Source organism: Nothobranchius furzeri, chromosome 10 (assembly GCF_043380555.1).
Source record: "Nothobranchius furzeri strain GRZ-AD chromosome 10, NfurGRZ-RIMD1, whole genome shotgun sequence".
NCBI classification, from domain to species: domain Eukaryota; kingdom Metazoa; phylum Chordata; class Actinopteri; order Cyprinodontiformes; family Nothobranchiidae; genus Nothobranchius; species Nothobranchius furzeri.
Genome location: NC_091750.1, coordinates 41,374,367 through 41,400,971, shown reverse-complemented (window position 1 = coordinate 41,400,971; position 26,605 = coordinate 41,374,367). Strand labels below are relative to the sequence as shown.

General features: G+C 47.7%; 4 protein-coding genes across 6 annotated transcripts in view; 2 read left to right on the top strand and 2 right to left on the bottom strand.

Moving 5' to 3' along the window:
- Nucleotides 1-500: 500 nt before the first annotated feature.
- thap12a (THAP domain containing 12a) lies at nucleotides 501-8,231 on the bottom strand. Its single transcript, XM_015960171.3, has 5 exons — nucleotides 8,038-8,231; nucleotides 6,870-6,987; nucleotides 6,684-6,782; nucleotides 2,864-2,900; nucleotides 501-2,769 (listed from the first exon to the last, which is right to left on the bottom strand). The coding sequence occupies exons 1-5, from the start codon at nucleotides 8,121-8,123 to the stop codon at nucleotides 953-955; spliced, it is 2,157 nt and encodes a 718-aa protein (XP_015815657.1). The 5' UTR covers nucleotides 8,124-8,231; the 3' UTR covers nucleotides 501-952.
- On the top strand, nucleotides 7,768-11,418 carry si:ch211-266i6.3 (cytoskeleton-associated protein 2). Of its 2 annotated transcripts, none has more exons than XM_015960174.3 (7): nucleotides 7,768-7,891; nucleotides 9,117-9,169; nucleotides 9,236-9,942; nucleotides 10,016-10,280; nucleotides 10,417-10,477; nucleotides 10,716-10,881; nucleotides 10,951-11,418. In XM_015960174.3, the coding sequence occupies exons 2-7, from the start codon at nucleotides 9,125-9,127 to the stop codon at nucleotides 11,201-11,203; spliced, it is 1,497 nt and encodes a 498-aa protein (XP_015815660.1). In that variant the 5' UTR covers nucleotides 7,768-7,891; nucleotides 9,117-9,124; the 3' UTR covers nucleotides 11,204-11,418. The 2 variants fall into 2 exon arrangements, with proteins under 2 accessions (XP_015815660.1, XP_015815659.1); XM_015960173.3 differs by lacking the exon at nucleotides 7,768-7,891 and adding an exon at nucleotides 8,564-8,864.
- On the bottom strand, nucleotides 11,415-23,595 carry stt3a (STT3 oligosaccharyltransferase complex catalytic subunit A). Of its 2 annotated transcripts, none has more exons than XM_015960172.3 (18): nucleotides 23,510-23,595; nucleotides 22,854-22,966; nucleotides 22,702-22,762; nucleotides 22,510-22,631; nucleotides 22,288-22,433; nucleotides 21,851-21,941; nucleotides 19,763-19,869; nucleotides 19,523-19,687; nucleotides 19,255-19,435; nucleotides 19,010-19,165; nucleotides 18,845-18,936; nucleotides 18,265-18,420; nucleotides 16,579-16,767; nucleotides 16,391-16,507; nucleotides 16,212-16,314; nucleotides 15,206-15,394; nucleotides 14,849-14,964; nucleotides 11,415-11,724 (listed from the first exon to the last, which is right to left on the bottom strand). In XM_015960172.3, the coding sequence occupies exons 2-18, from the start codon at nucleotides 22,939-22,941 to the stop codon at nucleotides 11,686-11,688; spliced, it is 2,118 nt and encodes a 705-aa protein (XP_015815658.1). In that variant the 5' UTR covers nucleotides 22,942-22,966; nucleotides 23,510-23,595; the 3' UTR covers nucleotides 11,415-11,685. The 2 variants fall into 2 exon arrangements, with proteins under 2 accessions (XP_015815658.1, XP_054586410.1); XM_054730435.2 differs by lacking the exon at nucleotides 23,510-23,595 and adding an exon at nucleotides 23,363-23,480.
- Nucleotides 23,596-25,770: 2,175 nt separating this feature from the next.
- The window catches only part of LOC107386020 (beta-galactosidase-1-like protein 2), a 46,184-nt gene continuing 45,349 nt past the window's right edge, over nucleotides 25,771-26,605 (top strand). Inside the window, exon 1 of the mRNA XM_015960176.3 lies at nucleotides 25,771-25,984. Within this exon, the coding sequence (XP_015815662.2) occupies nucleotides 25,958-25,984 (27 nt within the window). The 5' untranslated portion in view covers nucleotides 25,771-25,957. The remainder of the gene's footprint in view (nucleotides 25,985-26,605) is intronic.

Below are 26,605 nucleotides of genomic sequence, written 5' to 3'. Positions count from 1 at the left end.
TCATAGTTCCCGCAACTAGGCTCAAAACAAGAGGAGACATGGCATTTTTGGTAGCAGGCCCGGAATTATGGAAAGATCTCCCATTATCTGTGTGACTCTCCACGTCAGTAGAGGTTTATAAGAAGGCGCTGAAGACTCTTTATTATAATCTGGCTTTTAAATCTGTGTGTTAACTGATGTTTTGTATTTAGCTGTTTTTTTATTTGGTTTCCTACATATTCTTTGTTTTTATCTTTTTTAGTTTAGTCTTGTTCAGCACCTTGGTGACATGATATATGTCTGTAAAGTGTTTTTATAAATAAAGGTGATGATGATTTGTGGTTCTGCAGCGAGCACCCTTTCGTTTTACATGGATTCACTAGAACAAACCTAAGGTGCTCAGATAGGTCTATGTTCACTTCTATTCATAAAACTTGTTCAGAATTCATCCAGGAAATGATATGCTTGTTGTATAAATGACCAGAATCAGCTGGTTAGCCCAGGAAGCAGAACAAATCAGGTAAAACGGATTCAAATCTTTATTCTTGATGTCAGCTTTCAGGAGAGGTGATCAAATGCTAGAGCAAGTCCGCTAACATCTAGCCTAGAAACCCGGTCTCAGAGCAGAAACCTACACGTTTATTCACAAACAGAAACATTTAGACACTAAAGACTTGGTGACAAATGCTGGCAGTGAAGAACATTAGAGTCAGTTTCAGATCTTAACAAGTGTAAATATCTCCTGCTCAGAAATCAAACGTATAAAACAATGACAACAGACCCTACAATATATTTACTTGCCCGTTTAGAGCCGGAATAAGCTAAAGGTCATCCAGATGTGAGCTCAAACAGCCTAACAACCAAACTCTACAGCCGTAACTTTATCAGCATCTGGAGGACTGAAGACAACTTCACAACATCCCGCCTACAGAACCCCGCCCTAGATCACGTACCGCTGAACCAGTCCGGAGGCTCATGAAACCTCTCGCCCAGCGGGGAACATCTTCAGGTGCATCTCAACCATTGTATCCAGATCAAAGTCAACATCATAACTTATGTTCAGAAGAGCGAGGCTTTTGGATCTGAATTTGTCGGGGGTGTTCTCCAGGTACACCTTGAAACGCTTGTATGCTACATCACAGCTGTCCTCCGGAGCTAAGCTAGGAAGGACGCTGAGGATGCTCAGGATGGCAAACATGTTGGGGAAGAACTTCACATCAGCCAGCTGCATCGTCCCACAAAGGCTGGACGGGAAGGTCTCGCCTTTGCCTTTTTTGCTCCATTTAACCAACCAGCAGTGCAGTTCAGCAGACAGGGTTCCTGCGTTTGGGATGTCCTCCTTAAACAACTCTACGGTTCCCTCTTCAGGCTGCGTGGACTTGTTCTGCGCTATGACTTCAGGGAGAAGAGACAAACACCTCAGAGCCTTCAGGTGGTTCTCACAGAAGAGCTCATTCATTTCCTTGATAACGTGGTTCAGCACAGGTACAGACAGGTGATCCTTGTAGTAGCCATCAGGCTGAATGCTTCCAGTTTCACCTCGATACTTCCTCGAGAAGGACCGAGGAACCCTGACTGGGATCTCCATGGCTGCAGCTATATTAACAGCTTCATCGTACCAGAACTCGTGATACACGTCAATGTTGTCGGACATCTCCTTCAGGGAACGCAACACAGCTTTTAGACTGACTGCAGCTAAAACGGCATCAGCTGCGTTGCCTTGCAGGTTCTTCCCAAAAGCCTGGGTGAGCACAATGACGTTCTTCAGCACAACCAGCGCCATGATCAACTCAAAATCTGTCAATGCTTTAGAGATCTCCAAAGCACTGTGGGTGACTTGGTCATTCCACCTCATGTCCTCATTGTCGTGGATGCTGTCCACACAAAGTAGCAGTGCTTCTATGACTTCCAGAGCCACCTCAAAGGCATCGTGTCCTTTGGTCCAGCTACTTTTGCAGATCTCCTTAAGTTCTTTGGCTTTGTCTTCTTTGTCTGGATAGAAGATAGAAATGGCGTGATCCAACTCCTGCTGCATCAGAGGCGACTGACGGAAAAACGACTCTATCTTCTTGAAGGTAGCCACGACAAGCCGAACCCCTGAGACTGCCATGCTACCGACTAGTGACACGTTTAGCGAGTGGGTGGATCTGAAGGTAAGAACCGCCTTTGGATACTTCTCAGTCACTTTGGCAGCAAATGCTTTGATTTTACTGAAATGTGGCCCTGAACAGGAGTGAGCTTGTCCTCGACACTGCTCCATATCTACGCCCCACTTCTCAACCAATTCAGACAACATCGTCTCAGCTAGGTCATCTTCCTCTGCTTTGAAGGCCAAGAACCCTGCAAACCTTTCTTGCTGGCATTTAGTTGGGTCCACATAACGAAGGAAGACGGGAAGGCACCACTGTCCAGAGATCTTTACCGGATCTTCGGTCAGCAAGGAGAAAAAGCCGTTGTGTATAACATCCTCCACCACCTTACTGCGCACATACTCCTCACACACCTCCAGCAAACCACTCAAATCCTCCGTGAAGCAGCAGGGCTTCAGCGAGTCGTACCGCTTCCGTAGCACCTCATCGCCACAGTTGATACGGTAATCTAGCAGTGCCTGAAAGGTGCTTGGCTTAAGGCTTTTGTCTCCATCGTCAGTGGCTCCTGAAAGAGGGATGCCCTGCTCTCCAAGCAGCAGAACAACTTCAAATAAAGACTTCAGATATTTCTTCTGGTCGTCTTCTGGATCCTGGTTCTGGGTCTCCTCCGGAGGGGCTTCTGCTTGTGGCTTTTTGATTCCTAAGAGAGACTCAGATTTAGTGGCGTGTGACTAATGGCTGTAGCCCCTTCTGTTTAACTCTCAGTAACTAAACATAAGATTATTCCTACTCACTCTTTCTGTCACTGCTGCCCACATCTTCATCTTTGGGCTGAAAAATAAAGAGACGGGAAAACGTTGATGATGTCAAACCTAAACATTCTAAAACAAATGCAGGCTTTAACCTGAACAGCATCAAAGCTGTAATATATGTGAAGCTGGGAAAATTGGAATATTGTGCAAAAGTTCATTTAAATCAGTTGTTCAACCAGCTTAAAGTGACAATGGCAAACAAATGAGCTTAAAACCTTCTCCAGGCCTCTTGACAACGTTCCAACAGAACAGCTATGAATATTAAGTGGAGATAAAAATAACAATAAAGTGGTTCTCTGACATTTGTCTAAAAACCTTCACTAATAACTAGGGCCCGACCGATATATTGGCCGATATTGGGGTCATTAAATCGGCCAAAAAGACGGCTGATATTGCAATACCTATCCAGCAGATGGCGCCAGCTTTATGAACTCATGTGTGGCTCCACTCCTTGGGGGGTAGAGCCACCGTCACAGCACACATCAAGCCCCCACAATGCAAATCAGAAAGTGGTCTCAACCTGGAAGTAAGAAAAATTGCAGTTCCACCCTCATCCGCTGGGGGCTGGTGTCAGAAGCGAGCAAATCCTCATCGACTCCCATGTTAAAAATACCAATTTCACAGGAGAAATACACATGTTTACAGCCTGGTACCAAAACATGTTTTTTGTCTAAATTATCTAGTTTACACTAGGGCTGCTCAATTAATCGAATTTGAATCACAATTACGATCTGAGTTTTGAATGATTATACAAACAAAACAAGCCGATTATTTGCTCCTCCCACTTGCGCTGCCCTGAGTAGCAAATGAAGCGCTCCTCACAGTGTTGCCAACTTAGCGACTTTGACGCTATTTCTAACAGCTTTTTAGACCCCCTTCTTGACTTTTTAAATCTTAAAAGTACCTAGCGAACACCTCAGTAACATCTCTGGTAACCCTTAGCTACTTTCAGGATAACCATCGTTGACATTTCCTGCAGGTTAGCTAAACACTCCGCCTGTGCTCTGGACCATTCTTCAGGACATTAGGAAAGGGAATGATGTAGAGATGTGTCGGTCGCTAAAGAAACGGCTCTCGGAGCCGGCTCCCTGTTGGATTAACCAGAGTGAGTGACACACACCGTACCTGCGGGCTCCTGAGCGGCATGTCGGTCGGGCCCTACTCATAACGCATTTCTGACCCAAACCAACCACTGGACCATACGGCTGTCGCCGCACTCCCCTGGGTCATCCACTCATCACCCTCAGGTAATCAGCACCAGAACACTGGTGGTGTGAGAGGTTCTCCGCTCAATAATTTCAGAGAAGGAGAAACAGCCAGCTGCTACCACCTCAGCTTTAGGACAAAACCATCAGAGTCCCAAAAAGAAAATCACCTTCTGCAGTCACGGTGCCTGGTGTTTAGCGCTATCTCGTTTCCTTCGGATTTGCGAATTTCCGGTTCCCGCAGAAGCGATTCAGGGAAGATATCCGAGTAGAAGGGTGTTTGTAGATTTGCCATAACAGCTTCACAAAGATAAAGTCGTCTATGAGACCGACTCACTCACGCAAAGCCAGCTGTTTCAGCCTTTATTATAACTGTGATGATTATGGCTTACAGCTGATGAAAATCCACATTCACAATGTCACACAATTAGAATATTGTGAAATGGTTTAGTATTCACAGATCAGCTCGTTCTCCATGGTCGAAGAGCAGCGGGATGTTAGCTACATGCTAAACCGAAGCTTCTGGGCGTTTTTAGAAATTAAAGTGTGGTAGAATGAGTCCAACGTCAGTGGCGTGTCCAGATCTTTTAAAATGGGGTGGCCCAGGTGAGGCATGACATTGTGCATGGGTGGCACCAATGGTTATGCTTTTTTTGTTTTACCCCCAAGCCTTTTGTGAACAATGAAAAGCCTATTTAAAAGTAAATTAGTGTGGTGGCACCTGGGGTGGCCAGTCAGATTCCAAGGGTGGCATGTGCTACCCCAGGCCACTCCCTGGACACGCCCCTGTCCAACGTGAAGGCACCACCGGCCTACTTAGTAACAAATTCATACCTAGATAATCTGACCGAGGATATCGGGCTTCGTGGGCCCACCGCGGTCAAAAATCCACCGTTGTCAACACATGCGACTCTGGGACTCGGCTCACGGTTTTGTGTCGCGCTCCCGACCGGAGACGAGAACGGTGGACTCGCGGATTTTTCACCGCGGTGGACCAGCAAAGCCCGATCCTCGGTCAGATACCCAGCAGTCACACCAACACATTACATGTCAACCGATTTCAACCATCTTACACCAAGCAGTGTTATGGTGAGCGCAGAGAAATTTCCCCATTAGTGGTCTTGAGCGACTCAGAAATAAAGCAGCAGCAACTAAAAGAGCTGCTGTGTTTCTGTGATCTCCCTCAGAAATCCACAACTGACCAGCATGACTACAACCTGGCATCGGAGCCGGTCTGCGTGTCGGTTGCCCCGGGAAACGCGAACAGCCAGCCGCCTGCTCTAGCAACTCGTCTCGGGCAGGAGACAGAAGACGGGCATCAGTTTCTCATCCAACCAGCAGCCTCACTAACATGTTTGACCAAGTAGTTCAATGACCCCCCCCCCCCCCACACACACACACACACACACCCCACCATTGAACCAGCTAAATAAAGTACTGATATATAATTTTACTTACTGATAAAAAGAAGCAGAAACTGCTTGGATGGTCTGTTAGTGCAGTCAGTAACCACAGTTTGCCATTTTGTCCAACTAATCCCATGATTAACATCCAAACCAGAACACACAAAGGGCAACATAAAAGTTCAAAAGGTCAAAATGGCCGAAAATCTATTAACATGAAGCCGAGGCTTTTTCCCTGGAGCTAGCTTTGAAGTCACATGGATGCTTAACTTTCACTTAAACAGAAGAGTTACAGTAAAATTCACCCCCTCAGAGTTGTCATGTGTGTAAACTAGATCTATTAAACCTAGAATGTTTTTTTTTAAACCAGACTGTAAGCATGTTTATTTCTGCTGTGAAAATGGCTTTTTTAACATGGGAGTCAATGAGGATTTGCTCACTTCTGTTGCCAGCCCCTAGTGGATGAGGGCGGAACTGCAATTTTAGCCACTTCCTCTTTGGCTTCAAAAGATGTACCATAATGGCCCGCTGGCCAGGGCACACACAGCAGAGCTGGATGCAATATCAGAGTCAGTCTCCAAAAGCAACACTGCTCACGACCGCTTCGACACCACAGACTTCTCCACATGCCTTTGCCCCGCCCACATGCTCGAAGACACGCATTCCTGAGAAGTGTGTGTGAACAAACCCTACTGGTGCGCCATCTGGACCGGACCGGTGGACGCGGTAAATGTGCCACACTCTAATCAGCTAATGAATCCGGAACACCTGCAAAAGGTTGCTGAGCCTTTAGATGGTCTCTCAGGCCGAGCTGTTACTGACATAATCAGACTTTTGCACTGGATTCTCTTTTTTACTGTTTCACCTGAACTTAAGAAGCTCAGACCATGGACCCATGACATAAACGGTTAAGTCAGAGGCATGATGGGACTAATTATAGGTGAGAAGTAGAGGAAAATATGGAACCGTTGCTGCTCTTGGAAATGGTGGACGGGCCGAGTTGCTCCTAGTGGCGTTCCTGGAAAACCACCTTAAAGTACCAGTAAGATCTTTACACCCTTTTATGTTTTTACAGCACGTTCCACAAACAAACATCCCATAGGAAGGGATCCAAAGTCTGATTTAGTTGTCTTCATTTTAAACAACAGAAACAAAGTGATGTTTTACGCCACACCCCCGATGTAAAACACCCACCGTCTCCTTGCCGCGCTTCACTTGTCCAGTTTTAGGCTGGGCTGGCGGGTCAAAGATGGTTGGTACGGCGTCATCTTTCAACACTTTACCTGGAGCATCCTGAAACCAAAACACATCCAGGTAGCAAAACATGATCTGACGTTGGTCTGATTCACACTCACCCCGAGACCTGAGGACCAAACTCACCGTGTCGAAGGCAGAAGCTTCAAAGTGTTTCCCACACAGCCTGTAGTTCCTGTACAGCTGCTCCACCGGTTTGTCCCCCAGCTTTGTCCCCTGGCATGACTCCGCCCACGTCTGACACCTGACAGCAAAATACATTAGAATCTAGTCTCTCTCTCTCTCTCTCTCTCACACACACCCCCACACGCACTCACCCCCCACCCCCACCCCCCACACACACGCACCCCCCCCCCCCCCCCCACACACACACACACACACACAGTGTGCCCCCTCGACGCGACGAGAGGGCCTACAGGAGGCAGCGACATCTTAGAGTTTGGATGTGTTAATAGTGTTTTTGGTAGTTCGTGCCTGCTGGTGCCGTCTGTAGATTCTGTCTGGAGGACAACACACCGATATTTTTACAACACGTCCCTACCAGCCTGTGACTCCGCTTTACTTCCTCAGAGTGCACCAGACTGATGCTTTTAAACATCAAATGTCCAAACGTCTCTTCCAGAGGTAATGCCCCCGGACCCCCCAAGAGTAGTTATAATTTTTATCACCTTTTCCGCCTCTGATCCTTTTTATGTGCTGGTGCAAACCTCGTGGTGGGGTATACCAACTGGAAGATATTCCTAATACACTTAAAAAAAGACAGGGCTCGGAAGAGTGTTGTGTGTCTGTGTGTGTTGGGGGGGGGGGGGGGTCCTGCATACCCCTCTAAAGGTAGGTAGCTGTGCCCCTGACGCGCGCACACACAGAGTAAAACAAAGGACACAACACCCTGGTGAATTGTAAACCCAACATCAGACGCAGGTCCATCCAAGGGACCACCACCCAAACAGCAGCAGTGATGCCTTCAGTCCAGACCACCTCAGTAACCACAGGACAGCCTCAAGCCCACACCCCAGAAACCAGGGATTGATGCCCCTCTTAGGAGAGGACGCTGACTCGGAACTCGGAACCCCTCAGAACCCGATCCCAGTCTCACAGTAACCCACACCCGCTGACCGGAACCCCTCAGCCCTTCAAAACTGGCCCAGGTGAGATCCATGAGGGGTCAGGAGAAGGGTGCGCGTCACCCACCGCGCGTGGACTGCTGATGACGTTCTTTTCTTGGTTTAATTCAAACTCCATTCATCTGCCAACGTTTGAATGCCTAGCTAGCCTCGGTGTTAGCAGTAGTTACCTTTGTGGATCCTGAGGGAACCGGAAGAGCGGCTGCGGGTCCGCTTTACCGCCGGGGCAGCTCGGAACAGCGCAGCGGCTCTGCATCCCAAGACTTGAAGAACGCGCTTGTTTAGTCGTGCAGCTTTTGGCTGATAGCGTTAGCCACTTAGCTGCTTACGCAGGCAGACACTTCCGGCCTTGTACTTTCATAATAAAAGTCACGAAGTCGTCACGCGACTGTCATTATGTACTAGAGTACCTATCTAATTTTGAGAAATTGTAAATAGACATTTACTTATTTTAAACCCCTTCAATAAGTACCTGAAATACGTGCTCACGTTACAATGTTCTGACTTAAAATACAAAAGTTGACAGATTGTGCAACGATGCTGGATTTCTGAGTGTTTTCTCATTCTTAAGACTTAAGCCTTTATGTTGAAGGCTTTCGTCCCACCGTCACCATTAGGACAGACAGTGTTTAAAACGGGAGTAACGGACAGAGATGACAACACCAACTCAGTCTTGTGCTGTGTGACTGGCCCGGGGCGGTCAGAGCCGGGACACTTTAGGCGGGTTCGGTCCGGTAGTTCAGGAATTCTGTTTGGGTTCAAACATTCAAACCTATGGGATATGAACCATCCCTCAACCCTTCCTCGACTCACCACCTTCTGAGTTTAGCGTTCTTTCATTGGCTCCTTTTAAGTTCTCGCGAGACTGGGCAACCAATTGCAAGGCAGCGGCGCCAAGTCAAACTGAACCGTTTGCTTCAAGAACAGCGACGTGTTTTCCTACCGAGTAGTGCGCTACGGAGGCTCGTACCGGGTCATTTCGGATCGTTCTACAGAGGTAAGAGAACTTCTGATGGTAGTGAGTACAGAGTAACGGACGGTTTTATCGCACAAGCCCGTGCGTCCGTTTTTTCTTTGCTGTTTTTGTCTTATTTTACTGACGTCAGTTGTAGACCTGTCACGTATAACGTATAGATGTTAGCTGCGTCACGTTTAGCAAAAACACAGCTCTACGATCCTGAGAAGCGTCCCGCCCCGCAGACAGCGCGTGCAGTTGTGGTCTGATGGTGTCATGGTCTTCTGTTTCTAGGCTACAGAATGGACGGCGTCACCAGTTCACGGCGGAACAACGCGAAGCAGAAAGTAAGTTAGAAGGTTTAGTTGTTTGTGAGTCCTCCAGACCAACGCGTGCTGTTGTATCTGCTTCAGGGGAACAAGGAGAACAGTCAGCCTGCAGGTGGTGGTGAGCCATCAGGGAGCAGAGGGGGGAAGGCCTCTGTCGTTCCCCTCCAGCTGCGAGGGAACACCACGTCTAGAGCGGCGCTGTCTGGCGATGCCGTGAAGAAGATAAAACCTAATGCAAAAGAGTTCAAACGGCCAACACACAGCCAGGTCCTCCAAAAGCAGGCAGCGAAGCACCAAAAAGCCGCCACAGTACCACCAACCGCTGCTCCATCATCAAAGTCTGCTCTGGGAACGTACAAGGGCAGGGTGGTTCAGTCAAAGATCGGCTTCCTTTGGAAGTCTAGCGATAGTCTGAGCACAGCAGATCCCAAACCTCAGAACCCACAGCCTGAGAATGTTGCCAAGAAGAGCAGGTCCCAATCTGCTGCTCTGGTGTCGAGGCACGGCCTGCAGAACCCTGCGTTAATCAGGTCCAAGTCGGTTTCTGATAAACCTGTTCTGGCGACCAAGGCCAGCTCCGTCAATGGCCGTCGTGCTGGAGTCTGCTCTGGTCAGCCTCCTGCCAGAACCGTAACATCTGCCAGATCCAGAAACACAAATGTAGCTCCTGTTGATCCAAGAGGCAATCAGAAGCCAAAGGTTCCTGCTGTAGACAAGGAGGTTCATAAGCCTGCCGTAACGAGCACCCTGAGCCAGTACAGATGCTCCATGGAGACTGCAGAAGAGAGAAGGTACCGTAATCCTACAAACTCAAAGTTGCTTTGCGTCTCTCAGCTGTGTAACCTCCACCCGTTTGCTTTGCAGGGCCAGACTGGCCGAGTGGCTAGCGTCCAAGGGGAAGACCCTAAAGAGACCGGCCATGATGGCAGCACCTTCAAAACTCAAAGTTCCTGCTAAAGCTGAAGTTCAGCTCAGTGTTGCAGCTCCAGTGATGGCCGCTGAACTCCACACTCACAATCTGCAGTCCGAGGCCTCTGCGCATGATGCAGACGATGCTCCCGGGACCAAGGACACCACGCTGGACCTGCTCGATAGCTCTGATGCTGATCCTCAGGACCGGGTGGATGATGTAAGCTTTGTTTTTCCCTTTTTTAGTTTTCTGTCAGTTGTGCTGATGGAGCTGATGTCCGTTTCTTCCATCAGAACATGTCCAATATGGTAGCTAAGTCCATGTGGCGTTCCAAAGTTCTCTTGTTCTTTAACAGGTTGTGATGAACCTTTGTGATGCCTTGGAGGCCATGGTGACACCATCCGGGTGCAGTGATGGTGAGTTGGTTTGAGAATAAATGCAGTTCGCTATTAAAGGGTTCAAATCCCAGCTGCTGCTGCTTTTCAGCATGTGGAGGGAAAGCGCTCTCCCCGAGTGGGGGCGGGGTGTATTTGAATGGGAGTGTTGGCGGGCGCTTTGCTTCCCATAAGGAAGCACTGGCGTGGCATCTAAATTCACCCTGACAGGAAGAAATGATTCAGATGAATGAAAATCTAATTTATTTCATGTTATAAGACATTCCACAGGTGGAAGACGGATGTGACGCTGACCCAACTCGTGTGAAACTGGAGGAAAGCAGTGAACAGCTGGGGCTTGACATGAAGGTGGCTGCTGATGAGCCAGAGATGAGCAGCGCTTCAGTAATAAAGTACAGCGTGAAGACGACTCCTTTCCTACAAAGGTGATGTCTGTGGTCTGTAGCCCACCTGTTTGCTTTTGTGTCCCTCACTCACTCTGCTGAAATGTTTAGTGTGAAGAAAACGATGGACGAGGCCAGCACCTCCACCAGAAAGAGCAACATCAAAGACCTGAAGTTTCTCACACCCGTGCGTCGTTCCTGTCGCATCCAGCGGAAATTGTCACATCTGCCCGCGATGCTGGTGGACCCTGACCCGTGCGTGTCGTCGTTGGCCGAGCTGGTGAAGCTGAATGACGATCCCAACGCCTACGTTTATAGGAAGAACCCAGCGCTGCTGCAGGAGCTGCCCGACCAAGGACCGTGAAGAGGGCTTGAAGCTTATGGACTAACTAACCTGAACAATGAAGCTTTTTCTTCTGCTTGGGAAGAGACGGATTTTAACTTCTGCTTTAAACTTAAGATTTCTGCGGTTTTGTTATTTGTTACTTAGATTTCTGCTGTTTTGTTAACGCTATGAGGGTGGGACAAGACAGAGGGTGCTCAGAGGTGGACATCTTCTCCATTAAAGACACTACTAAATCTGATGTCTGTTTATTAGACCAAAAACAATCACATTTTTCACCTTTATTAACCACATTGTAGAAAACAGCTTTCATACACCCATTAGTAAATTATGTTACGACCTTTAATCTCCATCCCACCCCCTAAAAAAAAAATTTGCAGGAGTCTCTTGGATGCAGTTTCCCTCCTAAAGTATAAAAAGTACTTCTCCCTTCTCGTCTGCAGAGCAGAGGACGGTGTTCGGTGCTGCGCACCACCAGGACACCTCACCACTGTCTCAGACCTCTATGTCCTGGAAAGACCTCGGTTATCCAGATCCTTGACCTGAAAGACAAAAGTCATGTAGTATCCTAGTACAGTTACTATGGACTTAGTTCAACATGAAAATGTGTCTCCATGAAGAAACTAGAATGGTTTCAGAATCAGGTTTTATTGCCACACATGGGAGACTCACATTAGGAAATAGCTGCAGTGGTTGGTGCAAAAAAAAAAGACGATTCAAAATAAAATGAAGTGAGACCATAATATAAAGTGGCGATACTCAGAAACAGCTGCTATATCCAAGATCAGATTTAACTTGATAAAAACATGAATTCATTCAGCATCCATCTACGAATCAAACAGGATGACTGAAATGGGGTCAGATATCCAACGCCTGCATCAGGAACCCCGGACAACTAGAACAGCTTCCAACAAGTAGCAGTTCCATCTTCATCCACTAGGGGGCTCCCATGTTCAAATGACATTTTTACAGCAGAAATACCATAAAGCCTTTAATACAGGCCCGGTCCTGTATTTTACTCAAGCTCAAGGGCCTTTATTGGAAGGAGGGCCAGAATTAGAGGCAGGCCTCTATTTCTATTTGAGCAAAATGAACTAATGCAAAGTTAAACATTTCTTTTAACAACGGTAGTTTCTGCTTCAGCCCACCCTCCCCACCACCCCCTGCACAGCGGCCGCAAACTCACTGATGCACCTGCTGCCTCTCAGAGTTCCTGCTGCTCTAAACATTAAAATAATTATTTCATTTTCTGTTCCTCACTTCTGATGACCTTCAGTGGTGTCTGTTGCAACCACCAGGTACAAAAACTAACTTGTTACTATTTTTCTGTCCTGCCTGTTTATTATCTTCCTGCATCTCCTCTCAATCCTAAAGAAAAACTGCTACCTGGGTTCATATATATTCACCTTATGAGTTACCTTTGAACTGCAGTTCTAAAAGATCTACCGACCGCAACAACAGCGGAGTGCTCGCCGGCCACATCAGTTAGGTGCGTCACCGAGGACAAAACAGGTGATGCGCCGCGATCCACAGCAGCGAAACGCATCAGGCGCAAATAAAAGAATAAAAGACAGAAAACATAAAAGGAAATGAGCTGACATGAACGATCGCGTGTTAAATTAGTTTTTGAGGTGGTGACACCTGATTTGATAATGTTACTGTGGCCGTGCTCAGGACGCAGATGTCTGGAGCGCGTCAACGATCAGAGCTTTGCATGCACAAGCTGGTTAAGGTTAGGATGGGGGTGAGGGGAAGGTTAAATTGCAAGAGGGTAAATGTCACAATTTGGTTAAATGTCCGTTTTACGGCGGGTGTCAGTGCCGACGCTCTGGCACAGCGCGTTGCCTCCTGACGCGCAGGAGCTTGTCACCTGCTGACAGCAGGCTGCGGTCTTTTCCGTGGACAGCATATTGCCGGTCATTATCACGTGACAGCGACTAGTCGATGACAGGCATAACAAGTCACTAGAGCGGTGAAGTCGACTAGTGACTAGTTCTTACAGCACCTACTGCTCCCCAGAGTGTTCTGCAGCATAATCAGCACTTTCTCTTTGAACTTGATATCACATTTTCACCTCCTCTGTGTCTCCGCACGGTCAAAGTTACCCTCGCGGTCTATCACTGGCAAATCAAAAGTGAGATGGATGACCCCCATGATGACAATTGTGGTCCCGCCCACTCCAGCTGCTTAGTTTCAGTCACATGACCCGGTGTTGTGTTTGCACCTGAACTGACCCGCTCTGACCTGTACCTACACTGACTTGTATAAAGTAGCTGCTTCTCTACTTATTGATTCCCTATATTATTATTTCATTGTGTTTATTGTCTGAATTCTACTTTTGCTTATCGTTTATTTTTTCTTGCACCAAGTACCGCAGCAGCTTCCTAATGTGACTCTGCCACACAAACCCTTCTGGTTCTGACTCGGAACCACCAGAAGGTCCAGCTCGCCGCTCCCTACGGGAACGCGTAAAATGGGGGACAATTTTCACCACACATTACCGGTGTGTTTGACAACTATGGGCCTTTAACTTTTAACTTTAAGAGATCATCCAAGAAGTCCGCTTTATTTGATCAGGAAGTAGTTTCTGTACGTAATTTCCTGGTTGAAAGGAGAGTATGATGTGCGTTTACACTGCTTGGTCAAAGACGGACTGAAACACAGCATATTGGTGTGGCTGCTGGGGACCAAAACTAGAGCAGGGTAAGCTGACCGAGGACAGTGGAGGCTCTCGGGCTTCGCTGGTCCGCCAAGGTCAAAGACTGCTGTTGCTGTTTTACAAGAGTTTTCCTGGGTTCCAGTACAGTCTCTCTCTATAACAGCAGCAGCCCTGCACTCAGATTTGTGAATCTACCTCTCCATCCACCCAGAGGCAAGGCCGGCGCCTGGTTTCCCCTATCCCCGGCCAGAAGTACCTTCACTTTGGAGTCGCTCAGCTGCGTTTTTCCCCGATAAAAGGGCCCAAAAACCTTTGATAGCTTCAGGTTAGTATCTAGCTTAAGTTCCGCTGATCTCCGACCTTGGCGGAGGAGCAGAGCACAAGTTGACTGAAGCAGCCAGCGTGTCAGGCTCCGACCACAGCAGTCTGATGGGCTGCTTTTACTTTTACAGTGCACATTATAGCTCCACAGGCTACCAGCACGGCTACAGCCTCGCAGGGAAGCCAGGCGGTCGCGTCGCTCGGCTGCCCTGGCCAGGACTTTAGAAATGCAGAAATCCCCGAGCCTGTGGGCGGGGTTTAACACGCACGGGAAAGGCTGTGGTGTCCTCCATTAGAAGGTAAACACAGGCAGGCATGAGCTGTGCAGCTGTTGGAGGCTCTGAACCACATGATTTTATTAATTTGCTGTGTGTGTCCTCATGATCTTGTGTCACACACACACACACACAGTGCTACAGACAGCAGATTACTCAACAGCTTCCAGCATGAAAATGAATCGTGCATGCGGGAAGCCCCCGCAGATCGGAGGCGGTCGGCGTAATTTCAGGCGGCCAATCGGTCCGTAGTGTCGCCTCGGTCCCAGTCTGACCGCTGGGGAGAAGCTCTGAGAAAAAGAGTTGCCTCGGCAACGAAAACGCAAATCTGACTCTTATGAGAAAAAATTTCCGGTCCCGTACCGACGCTGATGTCTAAGTACCATATGTCTACAGACTCGACCCGTTTACCTTGTATATCCGAACCAGCCAGTGTTCTGTGGTGTAGGCCTCCTCCAGCACATCCAGTTCAAAGTCTTTGTTCCCAATTTCAGCATTTCTCACTCTGTCGTAACCCGGTGGCCTCTCTGCAGGAAACGGCATAAAAACCATTGTAGCTCCATGTTTAATAAGCTGCAACTCCAGCAGAAACATCTGCTGCATGTGTGAGAACCTAAAAGTTTGTTGCTACAACATCTAATGGAGGTAAAACATCCACCCTGCAGTGTAAACAAGCTAGCCGTGCACACGACCCCCAAAAAGATCCGTTTACTCCATTGCTGTAGCGTGCAGCGGTTAGCCCCCACACCGGGATGTCGGGTTACTTACTGCCCTCTGTGTAGACCTGTCCGAAGCGGTAGTAGCACATCTTGTACATCAGACAGTTGAGCAGGACGGGGGAGCCCTCGCGGTCCACCCTGAACTCCCCGGTGGGGGTGTAGTAATCATGCTCCTTGATGTGTTTGCCCGTCTCCGTGCTTCCACCAATTCGGACCATCCATAGAAATTTATTGATGTCTGTGAGGAACAGGAACAAGCGTACGCCGTCATCTCAGACCAAATTTCATTTAGCTTTAGTCTTTTGACTAGAAGTAAAAATAATTATAGTCGCAATTTAGTCATCCAATCCGTTTTAGTTTGAGTCTCATTTTAGTCTACTAAAATGCAAGTATGATTTTTCTGATGCAATTATTTAAAACTTGTGTAAAGGAAATGTTTACACCTACTTGGAACCGTAAAGAAATTGTAAAATTTACATTTTGGCTCAATAAAACTCGACATTTATAATCGTTTCTGTAACAATTACTGAAATAACCAAAACGAACACCGACTGTTTGACATTGCGCCTCAATATTAACAAAACACACAATCTGTAAAATGGGCAGTAGTTTTGTAAGCATGACAGGAAGTGATGTCATCCCATCAAACAATAAAGTGTATTTCTCCAACGGTAAACCGAAGGTAAGAAGGTGTATTTATTAGACCGGCTGAAGGTTTCTCCTCTCAAAAGCACCGCTGGAACAGCAAACGATGACGAGACTAGCCGTAACGGCGCCTCACAACATAAATGATCAGACAACAAGATGTGTCTGCTTGTCCTCCCCGCCGGACATTTTCTCCTTTCAGATATGACTTACCGACATAAACATCAGTATAATTACCGGTAGCCTGCTCAAACAGCGGTCAGCTCCGGACTCGGAGTGGTTTTTTTTCTCGTCTAGTCTCGCCTACACCCCCCCCCCCCCCCCCCCCCCGAAAATAATCTGTCAATGAAACGGACACCGTCTCAGACGAATCCAGCCCATAATTCTGGTTAAAGCTTTTATTGACGTACCGTCTGAGGAGTAGCCAGTCAGTCCTCCAAAGATCACCAGCACGTAGCTGACATCCAGTTCCCTCATGATCTCATAGGCCTTCTCCTCTGTGGACGCCATGGCCTGCAGACCAAAGCAGGACGCAATTACCATGGTAACACCTTTTACACCTAGGCAACCCAATGGTTAGCTGACTCACCTGTCCCACTCTGGAGATATGCGTGTTGTTCCACGTGTTGTTGTCCACTAGGATGGTTCGATTAGCCATGGCGGTTATCTGGTAACCGTAGTCCCACCAGGACATGACTTTAGCATCCTGTGGAAACAGGGTTTAGTGCACTGGTCTGACTGGAGCCCAGCCTAACGGTTGTGAGTCATTCTGTGGACCTCAGGGGTGTTGTGGCGAAGCCAGTAGTACGCCTCTCTAAAGTCGTCAAAAATGATGCGGCTGCCGTCGCCCCCCCGAGCTGACAGCACGATGGAGGGGGAGGAGTACGCTTCGCTGGTAACCCAGGTGGAGTGGAAGGTGTAGGTGATGAGGAAGAAAGCCATGACCAGAATCATCCCACTGGCGACCTGGTGGGTAAATAAAACAGGTTGGTTACTGACCCGGGCCTTCAGGTCAGACATGATGTACAGGTGTGTTGAGAGCCCACAGGTGCAGCTTTTGTCCTTGCTGCTGCTGTAAAGGTGTGGAGTTTTCACAGCAGAACAGTACATGATCCTACCAGCCAATCAGATCCAGCTCCAGTGCCACACACTCGGGTGTTTATCATCATCATCATCATCATCATCATCCATGAAGCTGTTACAGTCAATACGCAAACAAGCCGAGTTTTGAATGCATGATTGCTTTTGGTCCAAAACGTGTTATTGGCAAATGAGAACCTTTATAGCTAAACTAAGGTTCCATATTGTGAGAAATGAGTTTTTGGAGCTTTTTACCGTGTGAAATTTCCATTTCCTCATGAGACATACACCAAAACCATTTTTGGCTGCAGTCGTCCATTTTCCTGCCTCGGCTTCAATTCTTCCTAATTTAATTTCAGGCCTACGTCCAGGAGAAAGAAGCTCAAGCACATCATCAGGCATTGCTGCCCCCCTGAAACCCACCTTCCCTAGAAGTAGGTCACTAACCTTCTCTTAGCTGCAGGCATGGAGCGGTTGACTTCATGAGAATGTGACCTTCATGTTACAGATGACTAGCCTCACCAGCCAGCCCATTAGGTCGGGGAACTCTTCCAGTCAAATAACTCCGCCCCCTAAAAATTTTAACTGAGCCAATCAGCGCCTCTTCCCACTGCTCTACATGACTTGGACACGTCTTTAAAACCACGCCAGACGCCATTTTTGACATCGATGCTAATAAACTACAGCGTCACGCGGTACAGTCAGCATTCCTGCCTTTTTCTAGTTGGTCATTTTTGAGCTGGCTAGTCCCGCCCCTCATGTGCCTCTACGCCTGTGAGTGGCCAGACTGTGTAGCCAAGCCAACTTTATTTATAGAGCACCTTACAACAGTGCAGAACCGACCAAAGCGCGTCACAGAGTCAAAATACCAGCTCCCCCCACCCCCCCACCCCCACCCATTGAGACTCATGTCTGTGAACGGTCTGAAGTTTGAGTTTATATGTTTGAGGTGTTCTTTTGCATAGCATAGCTAACCCCTGTTGCAAGTACGGAAATGCCTCCCCCCCCCCCCCCCATCCTCATGTCTTCTATCTAGCAGCAAATGAGCGCCTTGACAGCAGCTCTCGTGGTCTGCCTGCATCGGTTTGTGTGTAACCTTGGTCAGGCTGTACTAAGGAGATAATTTTCTATGCTTCAGGACGCTGGAGCACTGACAATAAAGTTGATTCTGAGTGATTATCACACGATGGGAAAATAGTCTCAAAACAAGACACACACACACAAAAAGAAAGGAACGCGTCTCAAGCATCCTGTGAGGGTTTTAATGTTTTTGCAGCTGACGGACAAACCTTCATAACAGGCTGGATTAAGAACTTGCACGGCCCTGAGAAGAAGCCGAGATGAGCGACGAAGCTACCCACCCGCACACGGGTGCACACGTACCTCGTTTCTGATGGGGTAGGTGGAGTCCTGCTGCTTCTTGCTCTTCTTCTCTGACCGGCTAATGTCCAGATTTTTCATGTAAGTGGTCAGCACCTGAGACACACCGATGCCCGACAGGATGCACATGACTGGAGCCAAAACCAGCATCAGACGTACCTGAGGAGGCACAAATGAACCAATCAGAACATCAGTCCGGGTTCTTTGGGCTCACCCTCCTCCTGTCATCGACGAGACTCCGTTAGAGCCTGAAAACCCTCCAGATACGGTAAAAAAAACCTGGATTCTGAAGATCGTTGTGTTAGAAAACCAGATCAGTCTCAGATATTCCCATCCATCACCCAACTCCACCTGAGAGGCATGCTGATGCTTCTGCCTTGTTAGCAACACAAATATTTCCTGTGACAGAATGACTCGGTGCAAAATAAAGATGGCTGCCACATCCTGACATTCAAAAAAAGAAATGTTTTAGCTCAGCCAATCACAGCCTGTCAGACAGGCTGGAGGGATCTGATCATCCTGGTGCTACCCAGGTGTAAACCTCCAACGCCAGTGCGGGGGTGGGGTCTAAGGCGGGTCGTACCATGACAGCTGAGAAGTACATGCTGGTGACTCCATACATGATGATGAAGATGCGGGCGTCGGACAGGTTGTTGAAGCAGTAGTAAAGACCAACTGCAAGGAAGGAAATAAGCACAAATAAGCAGGAAGACAGACAGACAGTACCGTTTCACTTTTGCTGACTCACCTGGAAACATGAAGACCAGCAGCTGGAGGTCAAAGTAGTAGGAGGACCAGGTGGTGGGCTGGTGCTCGGAGACGGAGGCGATGATGGGGATGTTGTTTTTGGCATAAGAAGGGTCCAGAAGAGAGTAGAAACGACCGGTCCAGGGAGAGATTTTACCTGAGACAGGCCCAGTGAAAAGGGAAGAATCACAAATGTGAATAAAGTAAAAGATGTCTGAAGAACCTTTGTAGCCACCTGTAGCCTACCTGTCAGCATCAGAACAGCACCTACAGACAGCAGGATGAAGCCCACCAGAGAGATGACGCTCTTGAACAGAACCTCAAACTGCTGAGCGTTGAGTTTGCTGCGCAGGTAGTCGACAAAAGCGTGGATCTGACACAAGCCAAAGACCCCGAAGGCTGCCATGTGCTCCGACGACAGCACCGGCTGGCGTCAGACAGAGACCACGGACAAATGAGCGAGCGTCAGAGAAAAGACAACTAAATGCTGCTGTAGCAGGAGGCTGCTCCTCACCTGGAAACCAACAAACGAGATCTGCATGGACAGAATGGTGCCCAGGCAGTAGACGGTGCAGTAGGCGACATAGATACGGTGAGAGAATCGGCCCGTGAGCATCAGAACCAGAACGTGGAGGGGGATGAGGTTGATCAGAAACACATAGCCTCCCCAGGAGGACACCTGAACAGACACACACACACACACACACTGTACCCACCTCTGAACTGAATCAGGTAACAGGACAGTCCTCCTTACCATGTAGAAGTATGCCAGTGCGCACATGGCCGACCAGTACACAGAACCGGTTTTGACAGCTTTGATCCACATGTAGTAGGTCAGCAGCATGCAGAAGATGGCAATACCTGAGTGGGAGAGTCACGTTAGACCCTTTTAAATACGTTATGATTAGGGTTGTCACGGTAACCGGTGTAGCGGTAAACCCCGGTAAAAACATTGACAATAATAACGGTCTTGTTTTTTAAAACTATATTATCCTGGTGGGTTACCCTTAAATTCCACTACCTCCGCTCCGCTGCGGTCCGCCCCCGCCTTCCGCAGCCGCTCGCTTCCGAACTCAATTTTTACTGGTACCCGCTCTACAACGGCTCCGCTCCGGTGCGGAGACCTGAGGGGGCCAAACAAGCATGCGCGGGATTTTCAAGATCTTGCGATACAGTCCGAGCAATAAAGGCGGAAGTTAGATCCAAACACCCGTTGTGTGGGAGAAGCATCGGCATGAGCTGTTTAATCTGCCCATCATTTGTGTTGAGAGATCAGCAGTGTTTGGATCAACAAAGTGTGACTACTTCGATAGCGGAAACTGTATTTATTTTTGTGCATTTAAACTTCAGCCGCCATTGATAGTTGTTAAAAGTTGTTAAACCTGTGCATATGAAACAAAAAACGCCTTTTGTTTATCGATTTATTGTGAAAAACGGAAGTTGTGCTTGCTCCTTTTCCTGTTGGGCCGTTGTGATTTCTGTCCATTTACTGCGGAGGTGTTCCGGCGTCCGGCAAAAATAGGATCGATTCTATTTTTGCCGGACGCCGGAACAGAGGGCGGCGCTGCACTGCCGGAGCACGGCCGCAGTAGTGGAATAGCTCTGATTGACTACAACGGGACCGATTTTGCTCCGGCGTTCGTGTCGGAGAGGAGCGGAGCGGAGGTAGTGGAATTTGGGGGTTACCGTGGCTGCGGTGTAGGCGCGGTGACCCTTACCAGCCACCGTATCATCTGCTGAAGTTGCCGGTGGCACATGCGCACTTTGTTGTTTACAACCAAAACTTTCTTGAAGCTAAAGCTGAAATAATGACCAAAGGAGGAGACGGCAGCGCTCAGGACATTTATTATCCCTCAAAGAAGACAAGGTGGGAAGCATGGGTATATTTTGGATATTTGAAGAATGCCGAGGGACAGCTGATAGAAGACGGCTATCCTGTTTGCAGCACGTGCAGAAAAAGTGTCTGAGAAAGGCAGCAACGCTTCAAATCTCATGACACATCTGCATGACCATCACTCACAACTCTACAGTCAACGCAAGGCAAGCTAACGTTAGCGTTTTAGCTAAAATGCGTGATCCGAGTATTTGGGTTGAGGGAGAATGCAACGAGTCGCTACATAAAGCAGCCGCAGCGCCGCTACCTGCATATAAACCGTGTCACGGACACCCCCATGTTGAAATGACGCTATGCATTACGGGGCTCCCAGGGGCAGATAAGAGTTGGTCTCTCTCCGAGAATAATTATGAATTTAACAATGATTACTGCCTGATGACATTTCCCCACATCTGCAAAGCTCACTGGAAGAACACAAACCGAGGACAATATTTTCCTGATATAGGGTTTATTACTCAAGTAAGGGTAAAAAAGTATCTGATTAGAAGGCTACTTGAGTACTGAGTATCATCTGATCTAATATTTTTAAAATGATGACAACAGATAAAAAATAAGAAGTTATGGGCAAATATTGGTATTTTAAAGACTAAAGGGGAAAAATGTAAACAAATAAACAACATAATTACAAAATAACACATTTTAGGCAAAATTTAGACACAAACTGAGGACAATATATTCCTGACATACAGGGTTTATTTAATTGTGTGAAAATGTAGCACATTTAAAAAAAATACCGCGATAATACCGAAAACCGTGATAATTTTGGTCACAATAACCGTGAGGTTACATTTTCACACCGTGACAACCCTAGTTATGATCCAGCTATAGGTGTAGCCCAAAGATGCCAACGATGACATCACAGTCACACAGATGGCGTTCCTGTCATGTGACTAAAAGGGGAAGCCTTTTAGTCACATGATCTGAGCCAGCTCATCGCAGGTCTGGTACCTTCGTTATCGTAGGAACCAGCAACAGAGCGGGAGATGTAACCAGGAACCACAGCGATCATGGCAGCAGCCAGGAGACCAGCACCTGCGTCCTGAAGACATGAATCACCAGTGGTGAGACCATCACCAGCAGAAGACACCAGAGCACTGCCTTACATTCTAGAAAGACCCACTGTTAGCTGCTTCAGAGTTAAATTAGTAAACAGCTTCCGTCAAGTTGTCTACATGTTAACATCCTGCTCTTTGGACAAAACACCAACATCTACATCAGCCGTGAGCTTGTTCTGCAGCCACTGCACCGTGAACTCCTCATGACTCCATCCGTTTGGACCAGAATGGGTCATAGAACAGAACACACAGCTGAAGTAAAGTCAGTCAGACTCTAGACTTAAACCTGCTGTGCAGGAGCCCAAGGATGTGAAGAGCGGTGACCTTTACCTTCAGCTCCTTGGTGAGGTGGTAGGTGACGATGGCGGTGAACGAGGAGAACAGGGGAGCCAGGAACACACAGACGTTACGGATGTCAATAGTGATGTGAAAGAAATGTAGAACGTGGTAGAGGACAGCTGAGGTGACCATCAGGCCTGGGGGAGGAGAGAACGGGAGGATTACCCACTGAGTAACTTCTGCATTAGAGGTAAACACCCATGAAGGCCTCACCTGGATAAATGGTGCCACCAATGATCCTACCCAGAGGGTACCAGGCCCGGTCATCAAACCAGTTGTGGAACTTGTAAAATCCTTCCTCAGCCAGGAAGCGGGTGGTACGGTAGTTGAAGTACCTGCAGGAGACAAAACAAGTCTGCAGACACTACTTTACTGGATAAAAACCTTCAGACTTGCAGCACTTACGGGTCAAACTCATGGATGACACTTTCAAACCTCAGCACAGAGAAGAGCCTGGTGGAGAAGGCTGGGGAGGAAGACAACGGCACCATGATACAGTGTGTGTGTGTGTGTCCATCCAACAGAGGACTAATGCTGCTGAGTGACAGGAGACTCACAGAGGACAGCAGCCATGGACAGGATGAGCAGCTTCAGCAGCGTGTCCTGCTTCTCATAGGAAAGACGCAAGAAGCCCAGTTTGGTCATGATGGCGAGGTTAGAGACAGCTGGCCTGTTAGGAGACAAACGCAGCAGCTGTGGTGAACCTGGGAAAAACCTGGCAACCTCCATGCTCAGCCCAACCACGTAAGGCCACGCAGTAGTTATGGCGTCATGAAGCCGGAAACAGCCATCCTGGGCGCCTGGAGCAGGGATTCAGCCCATCAAGTTCACATTAAAGCCATCTTCTCCACAGCAGGAACCCGAACCACAAACCTAAAAGCTCCATTTGATGCTACGTGTCTGGGCAGACCTTAGAAAACACTGGCCGCTATCAACTTCTCCAGACTGGTAATTCCCAGGACACGTTAGCGTAAGCAGGCACGCGCCTGGACCCACAGCGGAACTTGTCGGCTGGTTCCGACGCCTTTCTCACCCATCTGGTGTGGAAGTGTGTTGCTAAGCTAACCTGCTAGCAGCTGCTGTATGAAACCCGCAGATAAACGCTCATTCTCACACTCCTCCTCAGACCAACTCGAATCTCACAACATCTCTTCACATTTTTACTAACGGCTCTGAATAAACTCAAGTTCATTTGATGTTTGATGCGACTCACCCGCTCCGCTCCTGCCACTCAGTTTTCACTTACACTACCTTCACTATACGTAAGCGCGTCACTTACGCAGCTTTGCGTGTTCGTTCATTGGTTAGATGCACGTCAGTGATACTCTCTTGCCGATTTGATTGGCTACTTGGTTTTCAGTCCAATGTCGTTTCCTCCCTCACCGATGTAGTGTAGTGACGTGTCCTTAGAACGGCGAGGACAGAGGGTGCTGCCCCCTATTGGTTCAACCTGATCTGTGTGGCAGAAATGAGAGCACACATTCTGGCACTGGCCTTGTTCGAGATGAGCTGCTGGGGCCTCATTTATCAAGCTTGCTTACGCACAAAACGGGGTCGGAAAACTGCGTAAGCAACTTTCCACACAAACTTTGGGATATATGAAAGAAAACTTAGCGGAAAAATGTGCGCAACTTTAAGTTGACTAAGGACCTGGCTTACACACATGTTGGACATGGAGAACACCTCCAGTGCTGCTGCTGAGAAGATACAATTATGAAATCCTGCAGCGTTATCACTTGTACTGCTTCGTTTTCACACAGAACAAGACCCCCCCCCCCCCCCACACACACACACACACACACACAGCCTGAAGCGCAGAATACGGAATGCAGAATATCAGCAGGGGGACAGATTGAGACAGAATGTCATGCGTCTCTGACAGTCTGTGTCCTGTCACTGTGACCTGATTGATTATACGCCCTGGCTATTTGAACAGGGAGATCCCAGTTTGGCTGACTGGTTAGCATGCCTGACTTTCATCTGGGAGTCTGGGGATCAAATCCTGATTGGACCATTTTTTTATATCCGCCACAGATCTCTCTGAAGAACTCAGCATTGACGGCTTCAGCAACGCTGTGCCACTCCGTGGATTTTCTCTTATTTGTTTTGCAAAAGCACTTCCTTTCATTTCTCCACCTCACCCACAGGTACCTCAATTTCTGCTTCTGTTAAATTGCGCTTCCTTGATCTACGGTCACCATCGTCATTGGCGGAGCGCTGCAACAGCCGGCTTATGTATATGCATGAGATCCACAAGGCACTTTGCATTGACTATTTATGGCAGTAAGTGGGCGTGGTGAGGGCGGGATGAGACTAAAATGCAGCTGAGAAACATTCTCGTTAGTCTCTGATTTATGAAGCGGAGATTGCGTGCAGCTGTGCGTACTCCATGTTTGATAGATCACAAACCTACTTGGTTTAAGTACTTTTTTTTGCTGAGCTTAAGTACGGTTTTAGTAAGGATTCTACACAATGTTTGACAAATGAGACCCCTGACCTGTTTGAATGTTTACTGTGTGAAGGCCTTTGAGAAGACTCTTGTCGTGATTTGGCGTTTTATAAATAAACTTGAACTTAAGGTGTAAGACATGAAAGAGCAGACATGAAAAAGATCAGGGGTGAAAAATGATAAAATTATGATAAACCTTGAACCACTCTAAGGGGGTCTGGGTGTATGTCCCCCAGGAAGAAATTTTTGGATATTTTATATTTAAAAGCATCAGTTTGGTGCATTTTGAGAAGATAAAGGTTGCGTACCAGGCTGGTAGGAATGTATAGTGAAGTATCTATGGTATTACTATCATTTGTGATGGATTATATATCCTGTCCTGCCTTTAATCCATCATGAACACCGACTACAGCAAAATCCTCTGATGCATCCATGCTGCTCAGTACCAGAACTGTACTGATGTCACTAGTTATGAAAGAACCAATCAGCTGGCAGAGCTGCTGTTGAACATGTGAGCTGCAGAACTTGTTCAACTACGTGACTCAACTTGAGTAGAATCCAGCTGCTGTTATTTATTTGTTGTTGTTGTTTATAGAAACTAAAGCTATCTGCCTGAAAACAAAAACACCGACCAGACCGACCCACTGGGAATTTCCCCAGTCCTCCGCCGTCCCCGTTAGACAGGAGCTGCTCATCGTTAACTCTCATTGTGTCACCAGAGCTCAGCTCATAGAGCTCAGGAAATGCAGACTAAAATATTTTTGCATCATTGCTATGGCGCCCCCTTCAGCCTGGCGCCCCTATGCGTCACATACACTGCATGCCCACTTTTTGAGCCACTGCACCTAACCTTTTAGGCAATCACTGCAATCAAACAATTCCTGTATCTGTCAGAGTCTTCTGCACCGCTATTTTGGCTCATTCCTCATGAACAAACTGCTCCAGTTGTCTCAGGTTTTCCAGACGGCATGTTTCAGCTCCTTCCAAAGATGCTTAATAGGATTGAGGTCAGGGCTCACGAAGGCCACTTTAGAATAGTTCAATGACTTCCTCTTAGCCATCCTTGGGTGTCTTTAGCTGTGTGTTTTGGGTCATTGTCTTGTTGTGAGACCCATGACCTGCCTCTGAGACCAAGCTCTCTAACACATTTCTCTCTGTACCCTGCACAGATTCAAGACACCCTGTGGCAGATGCAGCAAAGCAGCCCAGAACATGACAGAGCCTCCTCCGTGTTTCACAGTAGGGACAGTGTTCTTTCTTTGATAGGCTTCCCTTTTCCGTCTATGAACATATAGCTGATGTGCCACCTTTGCCTCATCTGTCTAGAGGACATTCTCCCAGAAGCTTTGTGTCTTGTCAGCATGTAGTTTGACATACTCCAGTCTGGCTTTTCTATGATTTGTTTTCAGCAATGGTGTCCTCCTTGGTCATCTCCTATGTAGTCCACCTTGGCTCAAACAATGACGGATGGTGCCATCTGACACTGACGTTCCTTGAGCTTGAAATTCTCCTTGGATCACTTTAGAAGTTTTTCTGGGCTCCTTTGTTACCATTCCGTGTCATCCGTGTCTTTGATTTGTCATCCATGTTCCTCCTGCGGCCATGTCCAGGGAGGTTGTCTACAGTCCATGGATCTGAAACTTCTGAATAATAAGTGCAGCTGTAGATGCGTGGAGATGGTCTGATAGCGTTTACCTTTAACATGCTTCTTCTGGCCCATGCTGAGTGTGGTGCACACCATGTCGTCAAACAACACAGTGACTAGCAGCGTTATGCACTTTTAATATTTCACTTTGAGTTTGCTACCTCAGCCTGCTTTCTAAGATTGTTTAATAATTTCCCATAAAAAAACTGTTCAAA

Bases quoted from the DNA above. Each gene is read 5' to 3' on its own strand.
- stt3a (XM_015960172.3), bottom strand. From the start codon at position 22,941: ATGACCAAACTGGGCTTCTTGCGTCTTTCCTATGAGAAGCAGGACACG. The intron at 19,436-19,522 runs GTGAGGAGCAGC...GTCTGACGCCAG, and splicing joins TCTCGTTTGTTGGTTTCCAG to CCGGTGCTGTCGTCGGAGCA. The intron at 15,395-16,211 runs GTACGTCAATAA...TGTTCCTCACAG, and splicing joins GACTGGCTACTCCTCAGACG to ACATCAATAAATTTCTATGG.
- si:ch211-266i6.3 (XM_015960173.3), top strand. From the start codon at position 8,642: ATGGGATATGAACCATCCCTCAACCCTTCCTCGACTCACCACCTTCTG. The intron at 9,943-10,015 runs GTACCGTAATCC...TTTGCTTTGCAG, and splicing joins GAGACTGCAGAAGAGAGAAG to GGCCAGACTGGCCGAGTGGC. The intron at 10,281-10,416 runs GTAAGCTTTGTT...GTTCTTTAACAG, and splicing joins CTCAGGACCGGGTGGATGAT to GTTGTGATGAACCTTTGTGA.
- thap12a (XM_015960171.3), bottom strand. From the start codon at position 8,123: ATGCAGAGCCGCTGCGCTGTTCCGAGCTGCCCCGGCGGTAAAGCGGAC. The intron at 6,783-6,869 runs GTGAGTTTGGTC...TTTTGGTTTCAG, and splicing joins AAGCTTCTGCCTTCGACACG to GATGCTCCAGGTAAAGTGTT. The intron at 2,770-2,863 runs GTGAGTAGGAAT...AGTCTCTCTTAG, and splicing joins GGGCAGCAGTGACAGAAAGA to GAATCAAAAAGCCACAAGCA.